The 27,864-nt window shown below is 36.4% G+C and overlaps 2 protein-coding genes across 3 annotated transcripts in view; one reads left to right on the top strand and one right to left on the bottom strand.

The window, feature by feature from the left end:
- The first annotated feature begins 18,993 nt into the window (after nucleotides 1–18,993).
- LOC135133533 (inactive dipeptidyl peptidase 10) overlaps nucleotides 18,994–27,864 on the top strand; it is a 274,882-nt gene continuing 266,011 nt past the window's right edge. For both annotated transcript variants that reach the window (XM_064061982.1, XM_064061981.1), the window contains exon 1: nucleotides 18,994–19,196. The gene's annotated coding sequence lies outside the window, so the exon portion shown is untranslated. The remainder of the gene's footprint in view (nucleotides 19,197–27,864) is intronic.
- LOC135133656 (uncharacterized) lies at nucleotides 24,068–25,173 on the bottom strand. Its single transcript, XM_064062111.1, has 2 exons — nucleotides 24,241–25,173; nucleotides 24,068–24,188 (listed from the first exon to the last, which is right to left on the bottom strand). Exons 1-2 carry the CDS (start codon nucleotides 25,136–25,138, stop codon nucleotides 24,166–24,168), a joined length of 921 nt encoding a protein of 306 aa, XP_063918181.1. The 5' UTR covers nucleotides 25,139–25,173; the 3' UTR covers nucleotides 24,068–24,165.

The following is a 27,864-nucleotide window of genomic DNA, read 5'->3' as shown; positions in this document are numbered from 1 at the left end:
TTGTATGAAAAAATGATATTAATATAGATGTATCATACATCAAACTGCAGCTTTTTTCATATTCTAGAGCGCAGAGACCAGTTCAATCAACTAAAAAAATATGGCTGAGAAATATCGTAAAAAAAGCACCATTGTATGTTTTCTTTTCAAGTTTTTCGAGTCATATCCATCATAGAATCGCTTGAAAATTCGCACATGGATAAAACATCACTTTTTACAGGGCGCAGGGTCATTAATTGTTTGTTAGTGGTATAATTTGTTTAAATAATTATGTGTTTATTAAAATCAAAATATACCACAAATTAATGCAAAATACGTCGAATAATTTTAACAGGAATATCAGAGGAAAATTAATGATCTATTGGTTAGCAGAGTTTTTAACAAAAACTAACAATTATTGAAAAAAATGGGTATCAATTCGACAGAATTTGAGCAGTTAGTTCAGTACTTTGCCGATAGGAGCGCCACTAAAATTTACGGAAGCCACTTTCCAGGTAAAACCCTTATCGCCTGCTTTACCATAAGCTGATTGTTAGAGTTCTCGGCTGATTCTTCTAATTTATGGCAAGGAACTCAGTTTTATAACAAGCCGCAAGGACCGGCAGTAGTAATCTATTGTTAAGGAAATTAACTTTTACGCAATGAGGAACTATCATAAAACCGAATTAAAACTGGGGAACTATAATATTTTTACTCCACTCAGGATCCTGAATTCAATACACATGATTACTAAAAATTCATTGTATTGTTGTTAATATGTATATATTTTGCTTTCTTAATTAATAAAACTAATAAACATATTTATAATAATAATAAAAAATATCATTACTTAGTCTTAGTACCCGTAATGATAGAAGTCTTGCCTGAATGCCGGTCATTTCCGGGTCAGTGGTGGGTCTTAATTTTAAATAAAATACAGCTTTTGTTTAACACGTATAAGTAGCTAAGTGTTTCTGCTACTTATCCCAGAAAGGAGGTGTTTTAAAAAAGCCCTACGCCCAGTAATTTCTCCCTTCATTGTTTACTCGAAAAAAGTGCTCGTATATGTTTTCATTTGCCGAGAGATCATTTTCAAAATATATTTATAATAAAAATATGCAAGTCTTGGTGATGAAAAATGTACTCCTAATAAATTATTAAAGTACATAAAAAAATAGAAACAAATTTTCTTAATTTTAAAAAAATCTCTCGCAAAGGCAGGTTCCTCTTTCTTCTTGAATCAATTATTTCGGGCAATAAAGCGCCAAAGCAAAATCTGCCAAGTTTATCTGCCATCTTTTTACATATATTTCTTCGTCTTTATAAATTTTTTTTATATTTATTCCTTTGGGTGTCCATACAACAAAATAAACTTGTGAAATACCTGTAACAAGCATTTGTCCCTGGACTTGAAAGTAGTAATCATGATTCATTTTTTAGTTTCAATTCTCTGTCTGTCAATGTACAAACTTTGATTTTTTTTTCTAACCGCTTCTTCGGGAGACAAATCTTGCGATTTTGAAGGGCATTTAATTTCGACTAATACACTCCTATCCTCTAGAACCCTGTCTGGCCAAGTAAGGAAATTGTTTCGAAATAAACAAGCCACACCGTTCAGTTTTTATATTTTTATTTATTTCAAAACACTTGACAGCTTTTTCCTCACTTTGCTGTCCATAGTATGTATGACTGTTACCTCTAAATGTACTGTACAACAGAGACTCCACAGTTTTAGCTATTGCTGTAGTCGGTCTAAGTTTGTAAATACGTCCAAAATTTGAAGCCGCAACCCTAATTTCTCTTTCTTTTGCCCAAATATGCCTGTTGCCAGTGTCTATTTCAGTTTGGTCTAAATTCAAACAGAATTTTCTCAAAAAAACCTCTTTGGCTGTCAGAAATGTTTCTACATCCATGACAGGATTTTCTAAAAAATATTTAAACCATAATCGCAGTCGGAACCAGCATACGTAAATTTTTTTACGACATATTTTTTTACGAATACTTTGTCTAAGACGAGCTTGTTTTATAGACGAACAATATTTTTTTGTTATTAAACCAAGACCGTTTTAATCACAATACATTTTCTTATCCCCTCTAAAAAATTGATGACGTCACCTCAAAATTTTGCTGAATAAATCCTATCTAAATTGTATAAAATATGATGAGTCTCTTCTTGTGATTTATAATTCCATTCATGTTTTTCGGATTTGCATATACAGGATGACCCCAGAAATTAATGAATGCGTAAATTTATTTTATTGATTTAATCAGTAACTACAGAACCCAATGCTTTGAAATCTTGCAAATGTTTTAAGGTTATAAAGAGCATAATAAATTTTTAGTCAAAATATATTTGCTTATCCCCTCCAAAAAATGGATGACGTCAGCTCAAAAGTTTGCTGTATAATCCTATTTAAAGTTTACAAAATATGATGAGTCTCTTCTTGTAATTTATCATTCCATTCATATTTTTTGGATTCGGATATACAGGATGACTCAAAAAATTTAATGAATGCGCAAATTTATTTTATTGATTTAATCAGGAACTACAAAACTGCTGGGTAGATAGGCCTGCTTCGGCAGGCAGGACGACATCTGGAGTGTGGACATTGGGCTCCTTCACTAACTCTGGTGTTCTGGGGCCGGTAGGGAACCTATGTTTACAGAAAGGATCAGTTATTACTGGTTCTATCGAATGTAAATATCATAAACGATGGCATGCCGAGAATAGTGCTCAGTCTATCTGTGTTATGATCCCTATGCTACCACCTTCAGCTGAACTGATGGTGGTAATAGACTTTAACGAGGTTAAAGAATGACCTCTCGTTCCCACAGTGTGTTCAGTTCCAGAGGAAATACTCTTCTGAATTACCTTGCTACAATTGGTTTGGGTATTCTGAACCGTGGAAACGAGATAGTTGAATTCATCGGATCATCGCATTGAAAAGAATGGACAGTGGGAACGGGGACTCTTAAAGTTCTCACGAAAAACGTCTTGGGGCTGTCAAATAGTCGAGTTTTAAAAGGAGAATTGCCCAACACGCAACCCTCACTTCAGTGGGTAGAGACAGACTGCAAGGAAGTTCTAGAATAGGGTCCAACTTGACAATTCACCCAATTCTTGGGAGATTTTTAAGAGGGCTCAAAAAGAATTCAAATCTGTAGTTCGACGCTGGAAAAGAGGTACTTTAAATGGAAGAACGTCTGTGAAAAGATAGACAATTTAAATTTAAATCAAAATGTGTCATTTTTAAAAATAAGATTGATGTGTCCAAGAGTTTTTAATGAAAACTTGAATCAACGGGAAAAGAGGAGATTATGAAAAGATGGGGACGATATTTCACAGGTCTACTGGAAAGAAAAGAAGAAAAAATAAAGATGAACCCAATTATAGGGGACAGAAAATTAAGAGCAGTGACAAGACAAAGAAATAACCGAAAAAGGAGTCACAGAAGTAGTCTGCGAGATGAAAAGAGACAATACTTCAGGAACGGATAACATGACCAAATAAACGATAAAAGCAGGGGAAGAACAAGTAGCAAAAAAGTTAGTCACAATAATAAATAAAGTTTTAATATCAGGACTATTGAAAAGTAGGAATAATAGCGCCAAATCACAAAAAAGGAGGAACGAAAGAGTGCGAAAATTTCAATTTTGGTCAGCACAACAGAAAATTGTACACCAGAACAATGGAAAAAATCTGAGAAAAACCTTAAAAGAAGTCCTAGAAGACTGACAATTTGGTTCTGGGCCAAACAGAGGGTAGTAGATGCCATCTTTATAATAAGATGGATAAACGAAAAGGCCCTAAGGGAGGCCGGGGAAGTCTATGTTTTATAGACATGAAAAAAATCCTTCGGCAGGTCAAATAGAGACGGTATATGGAAATGCTGTAGAGAAGAGGAACTAGACGAAACAACAATCGAAGGAAAACAAGAAGTTACATCAATATAAAACATGAAAAATCAGAATATTTTGAAACTACAAAAGAAGTGAATCACTACTATTTGGAGCAGTCCTATTAGACGAAGGAATGACAAAAGCAAGGAGGCAAACGAAGCAGTACAAAGTGGGATACTGGACAATGGAATAAAGTACGAAACTATGAATATCAAGACATAAACTAGGGGTCATGCAAAGTCGCGAAACAAAAATGTAACCAGTCGCCCGATGGACTCGATTACATTACTTCCTTAGCTTAGGTTCGCGAAGTAGAAGTAACCCGGAGAAAAAATACTTAGTAAACCCGTTATTAAGACGACACTTCAATAACTGAGGTAATCGGCTATTAGTCTGCATTCCTCTTACACTATTATACGATGTGATTACACAATTTGGATTTTTTTTGCGAAAGTCTGGGTCCTCTGGGTAAACAATCAAGGATTCATAAGCCTGAAATACAAAAGTATGTTATTTTATAAAATTTAAATAGTTTTCGCCATGCAAAATTTTGAGGTGACGTCATCAACTTGTTGTTGGTAGAGATGATCACACAAATTTAGGTTAGCGTTTTACCATCTTGACTATTTCGGATGATGTCTTCTGTATTGTGTGAATGTTTTTCGTGTTGAGGTGTCTAAATTTTTCAAATCAGTTTTTGACCATTTAGTTATTCAGAAAGAGTATGTTAGCAGTGGAACACCGAATGCATTTACTGCTTTCATTACATTTTTTCCGTATAACTATGTCACAAAATTAATTTTAATCGTTCCAGATATTGTTTTTTGAGCCTTGTTTTAATTTTGGTATGATCAATATGGTTGGATTGATGAAAGCGCAGTTTTTGCCAAAATTAAAAAACCACCACTTGTTGATTTTAGTTGGTAACAAAAAAAATTCCAGTGGTGATTTTCATATTATACTGTTGAAACTTCAACCAACCTCAAAACTGTCATCAGGAAACAGGCAAGCACGAACAGATTAAGTCAATTATATGAAAGTTTGTAGAATTTACTTATCATGTACTTGTGGCGACACAATAATAAGTAGTAGTAAGCGAAGAAAGATAAGCGGCCTCGTAGTCTAGTGGTCAGGATACCTGCCCGGCAAGCGGGGGCGTTTGATTCGATTCCCTCCCAGGCAGCAACATTTTTCTTCGCTTACCTACATATTTACTTATTTAGAGTCAATTATCTGTTTTTAAAACGTTTTAAAATTTCAAAACCCTTCCAAAATCTGCAATTGAGTATAAATTAGTTGTAACCTACCTTTGTTTACTCCCCCCATATCAAACTTCAGATTTAATACTACCGTGTTATCAGTTATATTTTTATGGTAGAAGGTAGTGTTCATGATTTTTTAATTTTGGCAGATGCTATATGTATCATTTCATTCTTTGGCTTCGATTACTTCGTTATTCTGGGTTATATACGGTATTTGTTGTTGAACATCTCTTCTGATTGCTTGAGTTTTACATTTCCCAACACCAAATCTCATTCCAGTTGTTGGAAATTCCATATCCAATCATCTTTAGCAGGTACCTGGGGTTGTGAGAGGTGGGGGTGTGTCCCACCCACCCCATTTAATCGGTACCGGTACACACAATTTGTAGAAGAGTTCTGGAATAAATCCCAAGTACAACGGTCGCAGTGTTCACTTTGGTCCTTCGAACCAATTCTAAATAATCATAAACATTTTTGGTCAATTCGAGCCGAATATCCGAACCAGTGCCCGAATAGCGGTATAACAATAAGTGAATAAGTGCGCCAAATCGATATTCAAAGCGGATCCAGAACTCCACGAAATCATAAATCAAGGCACATGCCCAACATCCCAGAAGCGGATCATCAAGAGATTGCAGCAGCCAACATCCTAGAAGCGGATCATCATCGAGAGGTTGCAGCAGATCAAATCATCAAAAGGTCGGCTGATTTTATCCCAGAAGCGGATCATCATCGAGAGGTTGCAGCAGATCAAATCATCAAAAGGTCGGCTGATTTTGTCCCAGAAGCGGATCATCATCGAGAGGTTGCAGCAGATCAAATCATCGAAAGGTCAGATCCTTCCTTTTTCTATCCTTCTAAATCATACAGTTCTAAATTCTTGTACGTATCAATCGCCCTGTGCTCAAGTTTTACCTTTGTCGTTGCGCGTCTGTAGTCCTTCGAAATGACCGAACTTACGAAGTTAAAAAATCAGCGTAAAATAATAAAGGCTGCCATAACGCGTATACAAAATAATGTAAAAGACGACGATAGTGTACCGGAATTAGATGCAAGGTTGTTAGATTTGACAGAAAGGTTAAAGGAGTACAATAATATTCAAAATCAAATAGAGTCACTTCAGATAATAGACGCGGAACATAATGAATCGTATTGGGAATCAGAAAATGATAAGGAACGTACCTCGGTTGAAAACCAATACTATAAAACATTAGGTAAAATAAAAACCATAATTATTAAGAACAGTCCGGCGACGTCGAACCCGTCGCTAACCCCTAACTCTACAACTATTAACATACATAATGATGGTAATAAACTCGAAGCTAATGAACATAGCGTAATTTTGAAACCTTTACCACTGCCTACCTTTGATGGCAAACATAGCGAATGGTTCTCGTTTTTTGATCTATTTAAATCATTAGTACACAATGACGGGAACATATCAAATATCCGCAAATTCCACTACTTGCGTAGTTGTTTAAAAGATGAGGCGTTGCGGTCCATCGAATCATTGGCGGTCCGCAACGAAAACTACAGCAAGGCAATAGAAACTCTACAAAAAAGGTTTGAAAATAAAAGATTAATTGTTCAGGAACATATCACAAACATTTTAAACATACCCAGCTTGTTAAAATCATCGCACAACGAATTACGGGAAATTATCGACACAGTTTCCAATAATGTCGCGGCCTTACAGGTGTTAAATTTACCAGTCGATCAGTGGGACGCAATTTTGGTCCAAATTGTATTCGAAAAATTAGATTATGCCTCTAAAAAGGAATGGCAGTCAACACTAGACAAGGCAGTACCTACTTTCCTGCAATTTTCCGAATTTCTAGAAAAAAGGTGTGAAATATTGGAAGCGATGGATAAGTTAAAAACCAATAATTTACCATCCAATAAGCCCAAATCAATAATTTCTAGTCCTAAACAATTAAATATAAGACCGCAAAACATTATTCAAAAAAGGTTCAATAATTCTAACGTAGTGTCCAAATTTAATTGCCTTTTGTGCAAAAATTCACACGCTCTTTATCAATGCAATGAATTTCTAAGCAAATCCGTTATAGACAGAAACATTGTATCTCAAAATTTAAAACTTTGTGCAAACTGCCTAAGAAATAATCACAAAACTGAAGATTGTAAATCAACATTTTCATGTAAGGAATGTAATCAAAGACACCACACATTGCTACATAGCAATGAATTTGTACCATCCGCTAACACTTTGCAAAGGCAAACCTGTAACCAAGTCCTTTTATCAACCGCAACAGTTTTTATTTTAGATAAAAGAGGAGATTTTCAAACATGTAGAGTGCTTTTGGACGGCGGCTCCCAAGCACATGTAATCACTAAGGGTTTATGTAATAAATTGGGTCTCACACCAACAACTGGAACCAAATTTATTTCTGGTATCAGTACCTGCAATAATCGAACACAAGGAAATGTGAACGTAACTATAAAATCGCGCGTCAGCGAATTTGCAACAAATTTCGATTGTGTTGTTCTTTCCAAAATTACTCTGCCGATTCCTAGCGTAACATTTCCTAAAGAAATAATTAATTTGCCACCAAATGTTACATTAGCAGATCCTAATTATAATGTTACCCAAAATGTCGATTTGTTAATTGGAGCGCAATTATTCTGGAAATTATTATTAGACGGACCTATTTTATTAGATAAAAATCTACCATATTTACAAAATACAAAACTAGGTCACATTTTGTCGGGCGAATTAATTACAACCATTCCCGCTCCAAGCGTATCATGTAACTTGGTAAATTGTAAACCCATTTTTAATTACGTATTCCATCAGGACGAATATAAGACCAATCACTTAGAATGTGAAAAACATTCCGTAGAAAACGCAACAAGGATGTCGTCAGAACAATTCGTGGTAAAATTACCTGTTAAAGGCCTTCGCTTGGGTGAGTCACCCCCAAGGGCTGTAAAACAATTTTTAAATTTGGAAAATAGACCGGACAAGGACCATAAACTAAAATCCGCCGACAAAGAGTTTATGCCAGAATATCGCGGCTTAAACCACACGAAGCTCGTTCCTTTTAATACTTTGGAGTTCCCAAATAGTTATTGCCTACCCCATCGTACTGTATTTGAACAAGCAGATTATGAAAAGGTTGTAGGTTTTTATTGCAGTTGTGTTGGTGACCAACTGAAATATCAAATAAATCTTCGGCCAATTTGTTGTCCAACAACTGTTACAAAACGCTACATGTTATCCATAGTGGCAAAAATCTTTAACGCTCTTGGTGAAATAAATCCAATTATCGATAAGGCAAAAATTCTCTTGCAAAACCTTTGGTCGCATAAATTGAGTTCGGATGAACCTATACCAGTCGAAATTCGCAACACTTTCATCAAATTTATTAAAACCCTTCAGAAATTGTCCAATTTCGAAATCCCGCGAAAGGTTCAAAATAAAATATTGCAGTACTCCGCATTCGTAGGTACGAAATTTCATTTCATACCCAGTAGGTCGGCTGATTTTGGGGGATTGTGGGGGCGTGCCGTACGAAGCGTGAAACATCACTTGCACAGGGTGGTCGATAATGCATCCTCAATTTACGAGGAGTTTTATACTTTATTAAACCGCATCGAAGCTTGTCTATACTCCCGTCCCCTAACACCTTTATCCCAAGATCCAAATGACCTCGAAGCTCTGACACCGGGAGATTTTTTGATCGGCGAGCCCTTAACAACGCCAGTGGAACGGGACCTAAAGGAGATCCCTGTAAATCGTTTATCTCAATGGCAACGCGTGCAGCAATTGCAGCAACATTTTTGGAGCATATGAACCAAGGAGTACTTGGCCCAACTTCAATTCCGTCCCAAGGGTCACCAAATGACGCAACCCAACGTCGACGTCGGAACTTTAGTAGTTCTAGTGGAGGATGGACTGCCCCCGCTACGGTGGAGGTTAGGACGAGTCGCCGAAGTTCACCCAGGTCACGACGGAATTGTGCGGGTTGTATCCGTAAAAACTAGTACGGGAGTGGTGAAACGCGCGGTGTCAAAGGTGCGCATTATCCCTAGCGAATGACAATTTTTGTGTTGCCGGCTGTGCTTCGCGAATTAGATTCATGTGATGATATATTATGTACTTTTTATGTTTTTATGAATTTATAATAGCATGTATCATTATTCAGATGCCCCCCTCCAATTGTTTTGAAGTTAAACCTTCAACGGGGCCGGCATGTTGGAAATTCCATATCCAATCACCTTAAGCAGGTACCTGGGGTTGTGAGAGGTGGGGGTGTGTCCCACCCACCCCATTTAATCGGTATCGGTACACACAATTATGTAGTCAAGAGTTCTGGAATAAATCCCAACTAAAACGGTCGCAGTGTTCACTTTTGGTCCTTCGAACCAATTCTAAATAATCACAAACACCAGTGTCACTGGAAACATGATCTGTTAGATTCCATTTGTCAACTGACTTTTCGTACTTGCATATATAAGTATTTTATAAATGATTATCGGGTCGAAGTAGGTCATGGAAGTGTGTCGCCTATCACTTTATTTGGATTTTACTAAATGCCCAAGGCTTACGATAAATACCACACGCATCTGTATAACTGGTTGCTTAAATTCTTCATATTAAAAAAAAATAAATAAAACTAATTTATTGCAATAAAAATAAACCAATTTATTATGGTTAAATATCACAATAAATCTTGCAAATGTTAACCATTTTGTTGAAGGCACAATACATGCTTACTTTTTAATTTCAAAAATGTTCTGTAACATCCTTTCGTCAATGCTTGGGACCCTTTGTTCAATTTTATGTTACACCAGGAAATTGTGACTGCTGCGATAATTACTGTAATTCACACTTGAAAAACGTTAGAACAATAAAAACGATGACTTTAAATGACAGGTTACAAATGACATTAATGACAAGACCTGTCACAATGAGACATAATTTCAGCGAACTGGCATTTTTGAAACTTGTATAACAAATTGACTGAGTGTACTTTCTGTTTTGATGTTAAGTTTTATATTGAAACCATAACTGCAACTGTTCAAGATGTCGGAAAGAGGATTTATTGCCAAATAGAACCATATCGGATTGAGGGAATTGCCTTGAAAGATTCCTCTTCTGGTCATTATTGGATCTGATAGAACTGTTTGATAAGAAATAATATAAGGTTTTTTGAAGAGTGGTTTTCCAAAATTCCATTAAACATTTGAGACGAGCACATATTTTAGGATCAACTTTGTATAATTTCAGAATTTTGAATAGCCAGGAATGCGGAACTGAATCCTAAGCTTTCTTATAAATCAATAAAAGGAGTGTATATGTTTCTGTTTTCTTTTCTAGCTTGTTCACAGTTGATGGAATCTATGATTAATTGTTCTTTGCAACCAAAGGATTCTTAATAAATACATCCTTTCTAATCTTCGTTGATGACATCGGATTTAAAACAATGTTAATAGATTTTTTTTTTGTATAATGAATGAGATACGGAGCAATGATTTATTAATTTGAATTCAACTCATTCTCCCTTCATAATGGTAATATGTACATAAAATTTTAGTGGATAAAAAAATGACGTTCTAAGTATGCAACATGTCATTAAATCTGGTTTTTCCGCACGCCTATATCGTTGGTAATAATAAGACCATTATTTATTACGTTTCAACCCACTTGTTCTCCTTTCGCGTAATCTTGATCACACTCGAAGCGGTAATTTTTTTTACTTCCATCTTGTTTAATATCACTGCGTAAGTTCTATATCACCTGTTAAGCCTGAAGTTTCAGCCGCTGACCCCTCAGCTTTGCGGTCGGCGCTGCCGAAAATACAAAGTTCGCAGCATTTGCATTTAATAAAATGAAGCGAAAAAATCGGAATATTTATTGTCTCTCGGCTGGAATCCAGCACCGAAGTGTCTTTAGAACTATGCAAACTGAATTAAAAATTTACGTTTGGCACTCCTTCCAGTCACAAAGCAAATGAAGTCACGCAAAGCATGATCCTCGGAGAACTCCCTGTCGTTAATGTTCAGATCGTCAAGATTGTAGGTGTTTCTGCTGTTAAAAAAAGTCGAACTGAAAGAGGAGCTTTTACTACGACACGATCACAGATAAATAACCCCGCAAGAATAGATTTTTTGTCACGAAGGGGTGTAAATTGTTGCGAGAGCTAAGTAATTAAAAAGCTCGCGAAAAAAAGGAGAAAAATACGGTCATCAATCTAGCGGCAATTGTTAGTAAGTTATTGCAAAAATTTAAATAAAAAATATGACGCCTGGCTAAGGCTTGTCGAAAATAACTAATGTATTTGTGAGGCGAATTGCATAAGAAGAGCCCTTGAACACACTTGGGGTTATAAATCATAAAGAAGGCCACATTGTTATTGATGTGTAATATTGAATAAACAGTGATTGGGGAGATAAACCTGCTGCCTACATTTTCTAGACAATTAGGCTACAAGCAAAATATGTTGTATATGTGCGATAACCACGCGATATGCAAATATTATTATATTATCGACGTTGCAAATTACGCAACGAACGTTACAGCAATTGTTTAGATAGATTTCCACCGGTGCAACGGCTAAATTATTAGAGCAGAAAATAAGTTGACGACCTTAAATCATTTTCATATGATAATTTGTGATTGATCTTTCTACGGATAATCCTTGAATACGCAGATTTATTCAGGCGGATTAGTCGTGACTAAGTTATGTTTAGGAAAATTAACTTCTCTAGCGACATCTGGGTAAAAGAAGGAGAGCAAATATGTGTCTGTTTGCAAATAAATATGATAATATCGTAATGTAACAGATGCACGTGTCACTCAGATTTGGCTTCAACAAGATGGGGCTCTGCTACATTATAACGTTTATCTTCGCCATTGTTCATAGAGTGGCCATTCAAATCTACTGACTTAAAATTATTATTGATGATTTCAAAGTTCAAATACCACATGAAGTCCTGGTGAAATTTATATTAAAATAACTACTAAACTCACGTAGTTTATGTGTTGCTAATTATTCCGTTGTTTTTAAATGACCCTTTTTTTTCTATGAATATTACAATTATTCATACTGTATTTGCTTTTTGGAAAAATGTGGCCTCAAACACCATTATATATTTATTTCTAATGATTGTTATAAGCAACATTTTAGCCTTCCTATTGTTACGTTGAACGGGTAATTAAAAATCGGCGTGGGTAAAACTTAAAAATTTTATTTCTTAATAACTTCAATTTACACGACTAACTGGAATTAATTTGACGAAACTTCTCCCATTTTCTGGACTACACTAACTGCTCGCGACGGTGGTTCCCATTTAAACAGCCACGCAGTCCTTCTCGAAGGTCTCCCTCGCCGCTTCTAGGCTTGTTCTCGAACACCCGTCACGACATCCGCTTCCAGGCTCTTCTGGACCGCCGTCACCGACAATGAGTCATGATCGCAGTACGTACTAGAACCCATAGGTTTATTTCGTTAACACTGTGAAGCTTAATCTGTTCTCAAAAAAAATATTCAACGTTAATTAGGCAGAAATATGACCAACTATGGTTTGTTAGAACCTAGGCTGAGAGAAGAATTTTTATTACTTCAAAAACAAGAAAACGATCTCTAAAATTCTTTCAAAATTCTTCAGGAAGAAAATACAAGGCGTTTCCGAGATTCTTTCATATTAATTCAAAAACAAGACAAAGGATTTCCGAGATTCTGGTGAACTGCTTCAAAAACAAAACACAAACAGTCCTCGAGATGGTTTTAAACTACTTTAAAAAGCAGACACAAACGACCCTTGAGACTCTTTCAAATTATGTACTTCAAAAACAAGAAAGAAATCCCCAAAATTCTTTCACACAACTTCAGAAAGAAAAAGCAAGGAACGCCCGAGATTCATTCAAATTACTTCAAAAACAAGACACAGGATTTTCGATTTCTTTCAAACTACTTCAAAAAGAAAAGACAAGGGGTACCCGAGATTGTTTTAAGTTACTTCAAAAAGGAAAGACAAGGATCCCCGAGATTCTTTCAAATTACTTTAAAAAAAGACAAGGGATCGTGGAGATTCTTTCAAATTATTTAATCAACATGACAAGGAATTCCCGAGATTTTTTAAAACTTAAAAAAACCACAAGGGGTTCCTAACAGTTTTTTCAAATTACTTCAAAAACAAGATTCGGGATCCCAGAGATTCTTTGAAATTACTTCAAAAAGGAAAGACAAGTGGCCCCCGAGATTCTTTCAAATTACTTCAAAAACGAGAAAGTAATTCCCGAAATTTTTTCAAACTAAAAACAAGGAGACCTCAAGATTCTTTCAAACTACTTCAAAAGCAAGACAAGGCATCCCGGAAATTCTTTCAAATTACTTCAAAAACAAGACAAGGAATTTCCGAGATTCTTTCAAATTACTCAAAAAAAAGCACAAGGGATTCCCAATATTTTTTCAAATTACTTCAAAAACAATACACAGGATCCCCGAGATTGTATCAAACTACTTCAAAAAGAAAAGACAAGGGGTCCCCGAGATTCTTTCAAGTTACTTCAAAACAAGAAAAGGGATCCTCGAGATTCTTTCAAACTACCTCAAAAACATGAAAAGGGATTCCCGAGATTCTTTCAAATTACTTCAATAAAAGACAAGCGATCTTTGAGATTCTTTCAAATTACTTAAAAATCATGACAAGGAAGTCCCGAGATTCTTTCAAATTACTTCATAAACAAGAATTCCAGAGATTCTTTCATACTACTTCAAAAAGAAAACACAAGAGGTTCCCGAGATTCTTTAAAATTAATTTAAAAAAATACAAGGAATTCCCTAGATTCTTTCAAATTACTTCAAAAATAAGACAATGAATTCCCGAGATTCTTTCAAACAACTTAACAAAATCATAAGGGGTTCCCGAGATTCTTTCAAATTAATTTAAAAAAAGACAAAGGATCCTTGAGATTCTTCCAAATTACTTAAAAAACGTGGCAAGGAATTTCCTAGATTCTTTCAAATTACTTCAAAAACGAGACAAGGAATTCCCGAGATTCTTTCAAACTCCTTCAAAAAGAAAAGACAATGGGTCCTCGAGATTCTTTCAAATTACTTCAAAAACGAGAAAGTAATTCCCGAAATTTTTCCAAACTAAAATCAAGGGGTCCGCAAGATTCTTTCAAACTACTTCAAAAGAAGACAAAGGATCCTCGAGATTCTTTCAAATTAGTTAAAAACCATGGGAAGGAATTCTCGAGATTCTTTCAAATTACTTCAAAAATAAAACAAGGAATTCCCGAGATTCTTTCAAACTACTTAAAAAAAATCACAAGGGGTTCCCTAGATTCTTTCAAATTACTTCACAGAAAAACCAATGGATCCCCGAGATTGTTTGAAACTACTTCAAGACAAAGAATTCCCGAAATTCATTTAAATTACTTCAAAAACAAGATAAGAAATTCCCAAGATTCTTTCAAACTAGTTCAAAAAGAAAAGACGAGGAGTCCCCGAGATTCTTTCAAATTACTTCAAAAACCAGAAACATGGGATTCCCGAGATACTTTCAAACTATTTTGAAAATCAAAATCAAGTGGTTTTCGACATCCTTTCAAATTACTTCAAAAACAAAACAGGGGATCCCCGAAATTCCCTCAAACTGCTGCAAAAACAAAACACAAGGTTGAGGTTCTTTCAAACTACTTTATAAATAAAACATAAGGGGTCCTCTAGATGTTTTCAAACTACTTCAAAAACATGACAAGGAATTCTCGAGATTCTTTCAAATTATTTCAAAAAGCAGACAAAGGATTTCCGAGATTCTTTTAAATTACTTAAAAAAAAACACACAAGAGGTTCCCGAGACTTCAAAAAAAAAGAAGGGATGCCCGAGATTCTTTCAAAGTATTTCAAAAGCAAGACAAGGAATTCCCTAGACTCTTTCAAATTCCTTCAAAAAAAAAACACATGGGGTTCACGACATTCTTAGAGATTATTTCAAAAACTAAACACGGGATCCCGAGATTCTTTCAAATTACTTCAAAAAAAGACAAGAGATGCCAGAGATTCTTTCAAACCACTTCAACAATAAGACTAGAAATTCTCGAAATTCCCTGAAATTAGATTCTTTCAAACATCTTTAAAAAAACACAAGGGGTTTCCAAGATTCTTGCAAGTTACTTCAAAAAGCAAATAAAGAATTCCGGAGACTCCTTAAAACTACTTAAAAAAAACACAAAAGGTTCACGACATTCTTTCAAATTATTTCCAAAACAAGACACGGATCCCAAGATTCTATCAAATTACTTCAAAAAAGACAAGGGATCTTCCAGATTCTTTCAAATTATGTACATGATAAGGAATTTCCGAGATTCTTTCAAACAACTTAAAAAAGTCATAAGGGGTTCCCGAGATTCTTCCAAATTACTTCAAAAAAAGACAATGGATCCCCGAGATTGTTTGAAACTACTTCAAAAGCAAGACAAGAAATTCTCGAATTTCATTTAAATTACTTCAAAAACAAGATACGGAATTCCCAAGATTCTTTCAAACTACTTCCAAAAGAAAAGACGAGTAGTCCTCGAGATTCTTTCAAATTACTTCAAAAACCACAGTCAGGGGATTCCTGAGATACTTTCAAACTATTTTGAAAAACGAAATCCAAGTGGTTTTCGAGATCCTTTCAAATTACTTCAAAAATAAAACAAGAGATCCCCGAAATTCCCTTTAACCACTTCAAAAACAAAGCACAAGGTTGAGATTCTTTCAAACTACTTTATAAATGAAACACAAGGGGTCCTCTAGATGTTTTCAAACTACTTCAAAAACATGACAAGGAATTCTCGAGATTCTTTCAAATTATTTCAAAAAGAAGACAAAGAATTCCCGAGATTCTTTCAAACTACTTAAAAAAAAAACACACAAGGGGTTCCCGAGACTCCAAAAAAAAGAAGGGGTGCCCCAGATTTTTTCAAAGTACTTCACAAGCAAAACAAGGAATTCTCGAAATTCTTTTAAATTACTTCAGAAACAAGGCAAGGAATTCCCTAAACTCGGATCCCGAGATTCTTTCAAATTACTTCAAAAAAAGACAAGAAATCTTCGAGATTCTTTCAAATTATGTACTTACAAAGCATGACAAGGAATTTCCGAGATACTTTCAAATTACTTCAGAAACAAGAATTCCCGAGATCCTTTAAAATTAATTTAAAAAAAGACAAGGGATTTTTAAGATTCTTCCAAATTACTTAAAAAACGTGCCAAGGAATTTCTGAGATTCTTTCAAACTACTTAACAAAATCACAAGGGGTTCCCGACATTCTTTCAAATTAATTTAAAAAAAGACAAGGGATCCTTGACATCCTTCCAAATTATTTAAAAAACGTGACAAGGAATTTCCTAAATTCTTTTAAATTACTACAAAAATGAGACAAGAAATTCCCGAGATTCTTTCAAATTACTTCAAAAACGAGAAAGTCATTCCCGAAATTTTTCCAAACTAAAAACAAGGGGTCCGCAAGATTCTTTCAAACTACTTCAAAAAAAGACAAGGGATCCTCGAGATTCTTTCAAATTAGTTAAAAACCATGGGAAGGAATTCCTGACATTCTCTCACACTACTTCAAAAACAAAATACAAGGGGTTCTTGAGATTCTTTCAAACTACTTCATAAACAAAACAGACACAAAGGGTCTTCGAGACTCTTTCAAATTACTTCAAAAACCAGACACAAAAGGTCCCCGAGATTCTTTCACTGCAAAAAGAAGAAAGCGATCCCTGAAATTCTTTCGAACTACTTACTTCAAAAACTAAATACGTTTATCACGTCAAAGTATTTCTAGTCAACTCCAGTTTGTTAGAATTTCGACTGATATCAGTGTAGGTTTTATAATAAAAGGTAAAGGTCAGAGATGGATGGAATTATCTGGAAATCGGGAATTTTCCAGAGGTGCCAGTAACCGTGGTACACCAGTCCCCAGTAAAATTCGGATCAAACAGAAATGAGTGAAACAGGAATATTCAGGATGTTTTAATACACATTAAAAACAAAATCTGAAGTAAAATATGGTCAAAGTTCGGAAGAAAAATTAAAGTTTGAAGGGCTGTATTTTCTACATTTGGACAAAAGAAATTTTTTATTTTTTCTCTGCTCTATAAACAGCCCTGAACAACGTATTATAGAATTGGTGGGCATTCTTTAACACCCTGTATATTACTGGAATACTGACTGGCCTTCAAAATAACTTTTTGTTTGTTATAAATTAATAGATGAAGGAGAAAAATTAATCTCTTGATTGAACGGTTCAAAAGATATATTGATTTGATTACATAAAAATCTATTTTGTTCATTGAGCAGATGATACTTCGATTAAATACGAATATATTTTTAAGAAAATTTCAGAAAGTTATCAATATTATTTTCTTAGAAATCAAGATAAAATCCTAACCCTCATTCCAGGTCCCAGGACTAAAACACATCATCAAAAATTTATTTATTCTGAGAAGGTTTGGTTTTTCCGTTTTTGTTTACAGAGGCGCAAACACGATGATTATCATAATAATAATTAATGCATGAAGCAATTTAGTTTCAGATTATCTTAGAAACGGTTGCTTAAATTTTCCTAAATTTATGTGAAGGGTGTAAAGTTGTGATCACCGGCGGTTAATTAGTAAAATAATTCTGTGAAAATAACTTTAGCGACTCTTTTGTGCGAATCTTATCGTTCTTGACTTACTTTCGTTAACACTGGAAGTTTCAGAATCAGTTATTTTGGTGAAAATTGTTTGTTTCGAACTTTTACCGTTTTCAACAACTTTGACTTTTTGATTTAGGTCGAGTTTAACTGGAAGTTTTAAAATGCGCGTTTTCGTAACAGACTGAGTTTTTATTGGTTTTTATTTTTACCTCCCGAGAGGAAGCTAAGGAAGGATTACAATAGGGTCCATCTCGACGTTTCATGACTCCTAGCATACGAAAAAGTGGGTCCCCGTTTTCGTCTGTCCGTCGTGCCGATTTATACTAGACAGTAAATCTTTGAAAACTTTGTCTAATCGTTTCCAACAACAATTTGATGACGTCCCTTCAAAATTTTCCGTAGTAAATGATATTTACTCCTGTACTTGACAGTTTTACTCACTGCGCTCGTTGTGTAGATTTTTGCGCTTGGATCCACAAAGTCACACTTTTACTCTACATAGCACAACATGTAGTGGTATTATAACTTTAGGTGAACAAATAAAAATTAATATTTATGGTTGGGTCTATACGTTATGGTCATCTTTTGTCTATCCGACGTTTTAGGTTATAACTCTTCCTCCTGCTTTGTGTAATAAAAAGTCAGTTAGTATTTTTCGCCGCAAAGTGCTATCTAATTTAAAACGAAATAGCAGATGTTATTTTTAATCAGCCGACCGGAATCCCAAACATTTTAAAACAATGCCTATTCACATAGTCCCAGTTTGAAATAACGACAAAGCATGCAAGAGATACCATCTAGAAACAATCCTCGACAAGATAAACCGAAACTTTGTTCGGAACTAGTTTTATCAGCATTTATGAATTCCCTTTAAACTAGACGCATTAACCGGGATGTTTTTTGATCCCGCTCGCTCCCTCACACCCTCCGCGAACTGTTGCATCTCCCCGACCCCTAATTACGAAAAATTACCTCTCCCTCCGCGACCTCTGAAAAATTCGCCCGGCAACCGGCGGAATGAAGAAAAATACCACGTCTTGTACGAAAAATAATTACTAATATCATTCCCTATTATCCTGGCGGTGTCCGCTGCTCTATCCCCACACACAGGAGCTTGTGGAAACATCCGCAGGGAGCGCTGTCGTCCTGGCGTCCCGGCAAACCCTGATGCAGTATTCGGCCGGAACCCGAACATGATGCACAGCGTCGCGACGTCGAAAGTCGGCATCTCTCTACCTGTAGTGGCAGTGCTTCCCAAATACCGTTATGCCTATTGGTGATAGTTTTCAATCACTTCTTCATTCACGACTGCCGAAGAAACTGCGCTCTGTTGACACTTTCCGAGGGGTTCGTTCTTCAGCCTATGAGAACCCAACGGGATTCTGAGAAAGGTAGATTCATCTCCTATCGATGCTTTGTTTTTTTTAATCGAGAGCGCCGCGTTGGGGGAAATTAAGAGAGCTTTCAATACGAGGAGAGGAGAGAAATGCGACATTTGTACAGAATAATTAATAATGTTTGGGAAAGTTGCGATTGTGTTGTAAATCTTTGAGCAGGTTTTTTTTGATGTTGCGAAGATCGTCCTCGTTGCGGATTTTTGGGTTTTAAGCTAAGGCTCTGTTCAAGATGGTGTCATCTTGATGTGTGAATTTGTCACTCAGAGAGTGTGAATAGGTGGCGAATTTACTATCAAGGATACAAGTTTAATTGTGTTAAACTTGTTACAGCATTTGCGAACACGATCCATCTGAACCAACGATGGCGAATCTTATGTATTCGTTCAACTGGGTCAGTGGAAATGTAAAGAAGTTCTTTAATTTCATGCAAATTTTACCCTTTACATGCATGCAAAGTATGCGCTCCAATAATACAAATGTATCTACGTAAAAAAAAACAAGGAAAAATGTGACATCTTGGAAACGACTTATTTTTTCTCGGTGGACAATTTCACGAAATTTGCATGTAAGGAATTACAAATAAAATTAATTACAATTGTAAAGACTATGAGCACATTTTTGTAAAAAAAAAAAAACCAAGTTAATAGACAGATTATTTAACAGCCGCAATGCAGTTCGAAAATTTTTAAATTGGTAGAATTTCTTATCTTATCCAATCCTGTTGACTTTCCAGGAAAAACGAGCTTAAAATTAAGTAAATAGTATTCGAGCTAGTTACTGCCAACATTTTTAGGTTAAGTCATTTGCCTTGTTTTGAACACGTTTTTTCAAAAAATATAAAAAATTGTCACTTTAAATTGGTTGAAAATGTGCCTTGGTCCCTCTAGTCTCTTTAGTTTTTAAAATAAATTTTTAAAATTGACTATTCCAAATGTCATATATCATGTTACAGGCCAGGATTGTGTGTTAGTTTAATGGTACTGAAAATATTTTTTTTAACAGTTGGTATAGCTGAATATAATTTGGGTTTTTTTTTTCTTCTAAATTTATTGTTAAGGTTGATTCGTAGTTACTGTTTTCAGAAAATCACCTCCATCTCATTCGTTAATTCGATAATTTGAATGACAAATTATTTTTTAAAAATAACGTAAGCTATTTTTTTGGAATATTCACAATAAAGTTTTTTGATCTGTTAGAATTGGAATCTGGTGGAATGAAAGACATTTCCTTGAAAAAAAAACTATTATAGGCAATTTTAAAAATGAGTTTATTTCGAAATTCAACAAATATCTGAAGGTTTCAAAGGATGACGGATTTTGTTTTGATGATAATAAAACGTTGTTGTGCATTATAAAACATGTTTATAGTCAATCGATAAACGCTATGATGCAATAGATAATGCAATATTTAGCAACAAAATAATTTGTTATGAAAAGCAGAAATCATTTTTTTTTTCTGATAGCGGTAGTAAAAGTAATAATGTCACAATCATTCTAAAGTCAAACCAAGGCTGTTTTTTAAATTTTGGGTAAATTCTGTCGGCTTTGGAAACACTTTTATGTACACCTCATGACTGAAGTAATTTTTTATCACTGACACATTTATAAAGGCTCAATTTTAGTTTTAGTTATATTTACATATTTAAATATACCTACTATGTCCTCAACTAAAGTTATAAATTTAAAAACAGTTTTATTTACTTTTGAATTGTAGATACTGGTGCACGCTATTTCTGTATTCATTAACATTTTATTGCATTATGTATAAACAGTCCCTAACTGACACTGTGTCAGAAGCAGGTAGAATCCCGGACTTTTAAAAAATTATAGTGGACTGTGAAACATTTAGCAAAAAATATTTTCAATAGTTGCAGGTATACAGGTGTCCGAGATAAAATTAAAATATAAATTATCCAAAAGAAGAGTTATATTTAGTTGCCATATATTGTCATTGAACCAGATCTGCAACACACAATTACACTATGTATAGTTTTGGAAATTTCATTCTACCCTATAAAATTTTATTGGCAATAAAGAGACGGATAATAGTACAATAGCAAGAGATATTTACAACTTAAGTTGTCGCATGCCGGTAATCTCCAGATGTTAGAAAGCAGAATAATCCAGGTCCGGATAGGGACCATCGTTACTCATGAACGAAAATGACCATTATTTTATGAGTATAACTACCTGCTAAATGTTTTCAAACAAGTTGGAGTGAACTGGTGTGAGCCATAAATATTTCTTACCTTTGTACTACTGTCCGTCTCGTTATCGTCAATAAAATTTTATAGGGTAGAATGAAATTTCCAAAACTATACTACTGTTAAATTTAGCTTCAACATTCTGGGTTTACTAGAATATTTCTTTCATGTCTGTCGAAAATGCTCCAATTCTTTAATTCTGAGAAACCGTTTTTATGAGAATTGGGTCGGCATCACAGGTCCTGTTCGGTGACCAGCTCGCTGTCTAGATTTAACGCCATTACATTTATTTTAGTTGTGACACAAGAAGATTTGGTCGTTGAAAATTTGTTGTTGTTGTTGTAATATTACTAATTCCACTTTATTTCACTCAAATTTAATTTTTTTATATTCATAAACTTAATTTTTTTATCGTCTGCAAATAAAGTATACAATTAAATATTTTATACCATCGTAATCATTACTTAATTATCTGTGAAAATTTATGAAAAAATATATACATTTAATTTGCAGTTTACAAAAATGTAGTTTTACGTCACATCTCCATTCGTTTTCAGGATACGAGACTGCGGAGTTTTATATGAAACACCCTGTATATGTGTATAAAAAATTGATGGGTCTTCACATTACAATTACTGCATGTTTTTCTTGTTTTAGTTAAAAATTTCAGCAAATGGCGTTAATTCTATTGAGATTCTAAAAAGGTAGTTTAGAATTGTTATACAGATGTTTTGTTTTTTTTTTTGAAGTTTGAAAATGTTGTGTGGAATAAAAATTAACAAGACAGAAGTTTAATCAATTCAAGAATCAAAGGTGCGTAATTTTTAAAAATATTATTAAAAAATTTATGAGATCAATTCCCCTTAGTATAATTTTTTGTTACTTCGCACACGCAGATAAAAACCTTTAGTCTTTTTCAAAATTATATAGTGTGATTGTGGGATAATGATTGAAACAAATTTTTGGGTTGGCAATTCTGAATTATTGGCAGCAATGGCAGGTCACAGTTATCAATTTTGACATAAGTACGCCCAAAAACCAACGACAAGATGGCAGCTACTAAGTTGGTCCTCAAAATTTGAATTTGACATCAGATATGCCATCATAAAATTTTAAATATAGTGCCAACCTAACAAAAACTCACAAAGCATTAATAGTCACTAGGTAGATCAAGAAATATCTTGTGACAATCGTAACGAATAGTTATTGCTAAGTCTACTTGGATAACACAGTTCCTGGAATACGAAAATGCAAATTTCTCGTTTTCATTTGTCTATCGGAAGTTCCAAGCATAGATAAACACACAGCAACATCATACATTTGACAGATAGCTACTCCGTGGAATGTCTAATTTCATGTTTTCACAGTTCATTGAACACGAAAAGCAAGTTTCTCGTTTGTCTTTCTGCAGCTTGCTTACTGACGGCTTTCATAGACATATAATTTATGAAACTACCGAAACAATTACTTGGCAATTTTAGACATCTTTTAAAATTATTGTAAAGACAGTAAACAGCTAAACAACTTTTCATTTTCTTTTTAAAAAGTTGAGGGCTTAATTGCAAAATTTTAGTATGTAAACCCCAATTATTTAAAGTTATCCATTACATATATTTTTAACTAAATGTATACTCTGGTTATTTAAAACAAATGGTCTAAAGTAATTTCGATAGAACTTCTCTCGTCCCTTATTTGCGAAATAAAACTTGATTTTGCAAAATTTTAAGCAGACACGGTGAAAACAGAAAATTGGTCGAAGCTTATTTCGACAGAACTTTTCTCACGTTTGAAATACAAGTTCAACAAATCCCGTTTTCTAAAAAATTACAAAATTTAATTGTGCGATTTTTGTTTTGTGAATCTAAATGTATTTAAAGCACACAATCAACGAGAAAAATGTCTTCTCAGCAATATTAACATGCTTAACTTCGAGCATTTACGTTTTTAGATCGAAAGAATGTCACGTAGAAATTTGTTTGATTTGAATGAATTTGTCTCCTCAAAACATGGAACTAAAATTGTTAATTAAATTCTGAATATTATTATTACAATTGTTATTTTATCTTTATTAAATAAATATGTGCGTATTCTCACAGTTTTGAGAAAATGGTGTGACTCGTTTTTAATTTGATCAATACTGCGCGTACTGGCACGTAATGGACGGTTATACCCTGAGTTAATGGTAATGCTATTATAATATGCAAATTTTTTTGAGAAAATTTGGATGTTTAGGGAAAAAACTCAAAGCGGATTCATACACCACAACTGTAGAAGTATATTGTTGTTTTACATTTAAATCATTTTAAAATATAATTCCTTGAAATGACGTCATCAAATTTTTCATCGGGATGATTAGCAAAATTTTGGTTAATGTTTTGCCATTTACACGACATTCTTCTGGATTCTGGATTCTTAATTTATGGGGGCTGACCGTAGCCAGCCGGCACTTAGGCCTCGCCTTTGGGCCCATTGTACCTTCCCCAAGTCCATATCAGGGTGTTTTCCCGCTCCTCTACTCGTCAAGCCATCCAACTGCTTGAATGTACCTGAGTAATGCAGAGGGTGGAAACTCCCTGATATTTGCCATACTAGGCCAGATGTCCCCTAGTATGGATTCCCTGTAGGAGGCTAGGGCTGGACACTCACGAAGAATGTGCTCAGCTGTTTCCTCTTCTTCATTGCATCCACGACAGATTGGGTCTGTTACTACCCCTATCGTATGTAGATGTTTGTTAAACTGGTAATGTCCCGTAAGGAATCCTACCAGTTTACGCAGTTTGTCCCTTGAAAGTGAGAGATAAAATTTTGTCAACTTACGGTCTGGTGTCGCCATACAAGCTCTACTATGCCGACAGCTGCTCAACGTCGCCCATATCTGCTCATGGCGTCTATGGGTATATTGCTTTACGAGTTCGTTCGAGAGGGCGACCGAAGGCGTGATTGCCGGTTCGGGTCCCCAGAAGGGCATGCGCGCGGCTCGCTTCGCCATCTCATCTGCCCTCTCGTTTCCTTCGTTGCCACTGTGTCCTTTGATCCAACAAAGTTCCACACTATTCCTCTGCGTTACATACTTTAGCGTTTGTCTGCACTCCCAAACCAGCCCGGATCGAACCATACAGCTGTCCAGGGCTAGTAGTGCAGACTTGCTGTCAGTAAGTATGCGTATTGATTTGTTGCCGATTTCACGTTCAGCAATGATTCTAGCTCCCAGCATTATTCCCATCAGTTCTGTTTGTAAGACAGACGTGTGGGTGCCGAGAGGTACACTGATTTGTGCGTTCAGTTGTTCGGAGTAGATGCCGGCTCCTGAACCACTATCTGTTTTGGCACCATCGACATAGATATCTATGTCGGCTCGTCCTTCTGAATTATCATTCATTGATATTCTATATGTCTTCTCATATATTAATTTTGTGCCCATTCGGTCACAACCCATCCTCAACAAGGGTATTCTGTTGAACGCCTCCGTTAAGATCCGAGTGTGCTTCGTTGTGCGGCCTTGCTTGTTCCATACTCCCAGAGAGTGAAGTCTTAGAGACGTCGTCATTGCCGCTTCCTCTATGTAAAGGTTAAGAGGTGCTAAGCAAAGGAGAGTCTCCAGAGCCGCTGTGGGAGTGGTCCTCATTGCTCCTGTAACACTGAGACACGCCATTCTCTGAACGTGTTCAAGTTGCAGGGCTGTTGTTTTTTGTCTGGCTCTGGGCCACCAAACTAAAGCTCCATAGCACAGCATCGGTCTGACTATTGCCGTGTAGATCCAGAGGGCGATCTTGGGATTTAAACCCCACGACCTTCCCACCACCCTACGACATTGCCAAAGAGCCGAGCGTGCCTTTTCTACTTTATCATCTACATGCTTCTTCCAATTCAGTCGCCAGTCCAATACAACTCCCAGGTATTTGACTTCGTCCGAAAGTTGAAGCGTTGTGTTAAATATTTTTGGCATCTGTAGTGTGCCAATTTTCCTTTTCCTGGTGAACAGGATTAGTTTCGTCTTTTCTCCGTTAACGGAGAGGGTATGTCTGTTGCACCATTCCTCGACTATTTTTACTGCAGCTTGCATTATCTCACATAATGTATCTGCGTTTTTTCCTGTTAGCAGAATGACCAGATCGTCCGCGTATCCAATTGTGTGGTAGCCAAGATCATTGAGGCATCGTATCAGGCTGTCAACGACAGTATCCCACAGTACAGGAGAGAGAACTCCTCCCTGAGGACATCCCCTGTCTACAACAGCCTCGATCTCAGTGCCACCTACATTAATCATTACTTCCCTATTCCTCAGCATACTGGCCACCCACCTACTTAGGGTGGGGTCCACGTCGTGCTTTCGTAGGGCTAGTTCTATGCTTTTGAAGGTCGTTTTATCAAACGCTCCTTCAATATCCAAAAACATTCCTAAGGTGAAGAGTTTGTTCTCCATCGCCCACTCTATACGGTTTACAACTGTGTGTAAGGCCGTATCGGTGGATCTTCCTTGGATGTAGGCATGTTGGTTCGGATGTAGAGGTTGCTTGCTCAAAGCAGCCTCCCGAATCTCTTTTTCGCTTAGTCTTTCTAGCGTTTTCAGCAAGAATGATGTTAAGCTAATTGGTCTGTAAGATTTAGCCAAGGTGTAATCTTGTCGTCCTGGCTTAGGTATAAAGATAACCTTTACTTTTCGCCATGCATTCGGTATGTAGCTGAAAGCCAGACACGCCCGAAGCATTGGCAACAAAATAGGGCGTAGTCTGCTCATTCCCCTCTGCAGGAGGGCGGGATAAATACCGTCAACTCCTGGAGATTTGTATGGGGAAAAGCTGTCCACTGCCCACTCCAGTCTTGCCTCCGTGACTACCTTTGCAGCCAGCGCCCAGTCCTTCGGGGAAGGTTGAGTACCGACTACATCCCTTTTGGAATGGGAGGTAGTCCGTGTGCTGCCTGGAAACATGGTCTGCAGCAAAAGTTCTGCGGACTCTTCTAAGGTGGCTGTAAAGGCGCCATCTTCTTTCTTTAGGAAACCTAGTTGATGTGTGTGGTCCTTCGAGAGAACTCTCTTCAGCCTTGCGGCCGAAGCAGTCGACGTTATGTCGCTGCAGAAGGATCTCCACGTTTCCCGTTTCCTCTTTCTTAATTCTTTCTTAAACTCTTTCCGGTGCTCTTTATAGGCTTCCCAGTCTTCAGTTTTCTTAGTGTTTTTTGCTCTATTGAAAAGTTTTCTTAGCCCCGATTGAAGTAGGCTGAGCCTTCGGTTCCACCATGGTGTACCTTTGCCCAGACCTTCCTTCTTTAGGGGGCAACTTTTCTCATACGCTGACATTAGAGAGTCGTTGATAATGGTCAAGGTTTTCTCTATGTCTTCTGTCGAACTGTATTCTGTTGGTATAGACTGCACGGAGGTCCCCAGTCTGTCGTCCAGTTCTTCGTTGTATAAAGCCCAGTTCGTCAGCCTAGGGTTCCTGTACGTCTTTATCTCCATGTCTATACATTTTGATGTATACATGATCCATCTATGGTCTGACACTGACGCCTCTTTAGAGACGTGCCATCCCATTATATATTGTGAGATATCCCATGTAGCCAGTGTAATATCTATTACTGACTGACTACGTGATGTTACGAAAGTTGGTTCGCAGCCTCGGTTGAGAATCTCTAGATTTGTTGATAAAAGATATTCAGCTAGTGTTCTTCCTCTATCATTAGTGTCTTTGCTCCCCCACAACAGACAGTGGGCATTCGCATCGGCACCGATGATGAGGTTTATATTTCCGGTATCACAGTGTTCCACCAAGTTCGCCATTTCCCATGTTGGACATGGTTCCTGTGCTCCCTGTGGTAAGTACACGGATGCTATTACCAGTTGCTCTTCGCCTCTTCCTATGTTACACTTAACATTTACCGCAGTCACATCCCTGGAGCTGACCTGAGGTAGGAGGACGGCTTTAATTTTCCTCGGAATGTAGACGCATGTCCTTGGAGATTCTATTGTGGTACCTGAAACAACAGTGCCATTTAAATTGCTCAACCCTGCGATCCTGGATTTTACAATCCATGGTTCTTGGATTATTGCTATAGTGTTCTGCATCTTGTCTAGACGACGACACAAAACAGTCGTCGCCATGCGACAATGCTGCAGGTTAATCTGAATGAAATTTATCTGCTGCAGCGCCATCTCTGCAACCAAAAATCCCATAATTGTCCTAGGAGACACGAGGCACATGTCTCAGGCGGGCCTGCCCCCACTGGTAGAGGCTTCCTCCCCTGGGGTTTCTACCTCTTCCATAGGGGTCTGCCCTTCCTGAGCCGACGCCTCGTTCTCCTTGAGTTTCAGGTTGAAAGAGGACAGCATGTAATTGATTCTGCCCTCTCTCTCCCTGATTATCTTGGCCTCTTCCATCCCAAGACCAAACACAAAGAGGTTGCCTGGAGAGGCAGCCTCGGGTTTGGCCTCGCGATGGAAAAGAAGCCATTTTTTGACGT

The sequence above is a fragment of the Zophobas morio genome, unplaced genomic scaffold, assembly GCF_036711695.1.
Source record: "Zophobas morio isolate AGI-343-1 ecotype UQ-CSIRO unplaced genomic scaffold, CSIRO_AGI_Zmor_V1 ptg000022l, whole genome shotgun sequence".
NCBI classification, from domain to species: domain Eukaryota; kingdom Metazoa; phylum Arthropoda; class Insecta; order Coleoptera; family Tenebrionidae; genus Zophobas; species Zophobas morio.
The sequence above is the reverse complement of the archived record's forward strand: the minus strand, read 5'-3'. Positions and strand labels throughout refer to the sequence as shown.

What these genes read in the sequence shown, in the direction of transcription:
- LOC135133656 (XM_064062111.1), bottom strand. Translation starts at nt 25,138, where the DNA reads ATGCTGTGCTATGGAGCTTTAGTTTGGTGGCCCAGAGCCAGACAAAAA. An exon ending in CTGTCGGCATAGTAGAGCTT is followed by an intron (nt 24,189 to 24,240) that starts GTATGGCGACAC and finishes CTCACTTTCAAG; the next exon opens with GGACAAACTGCGTAAACTGG.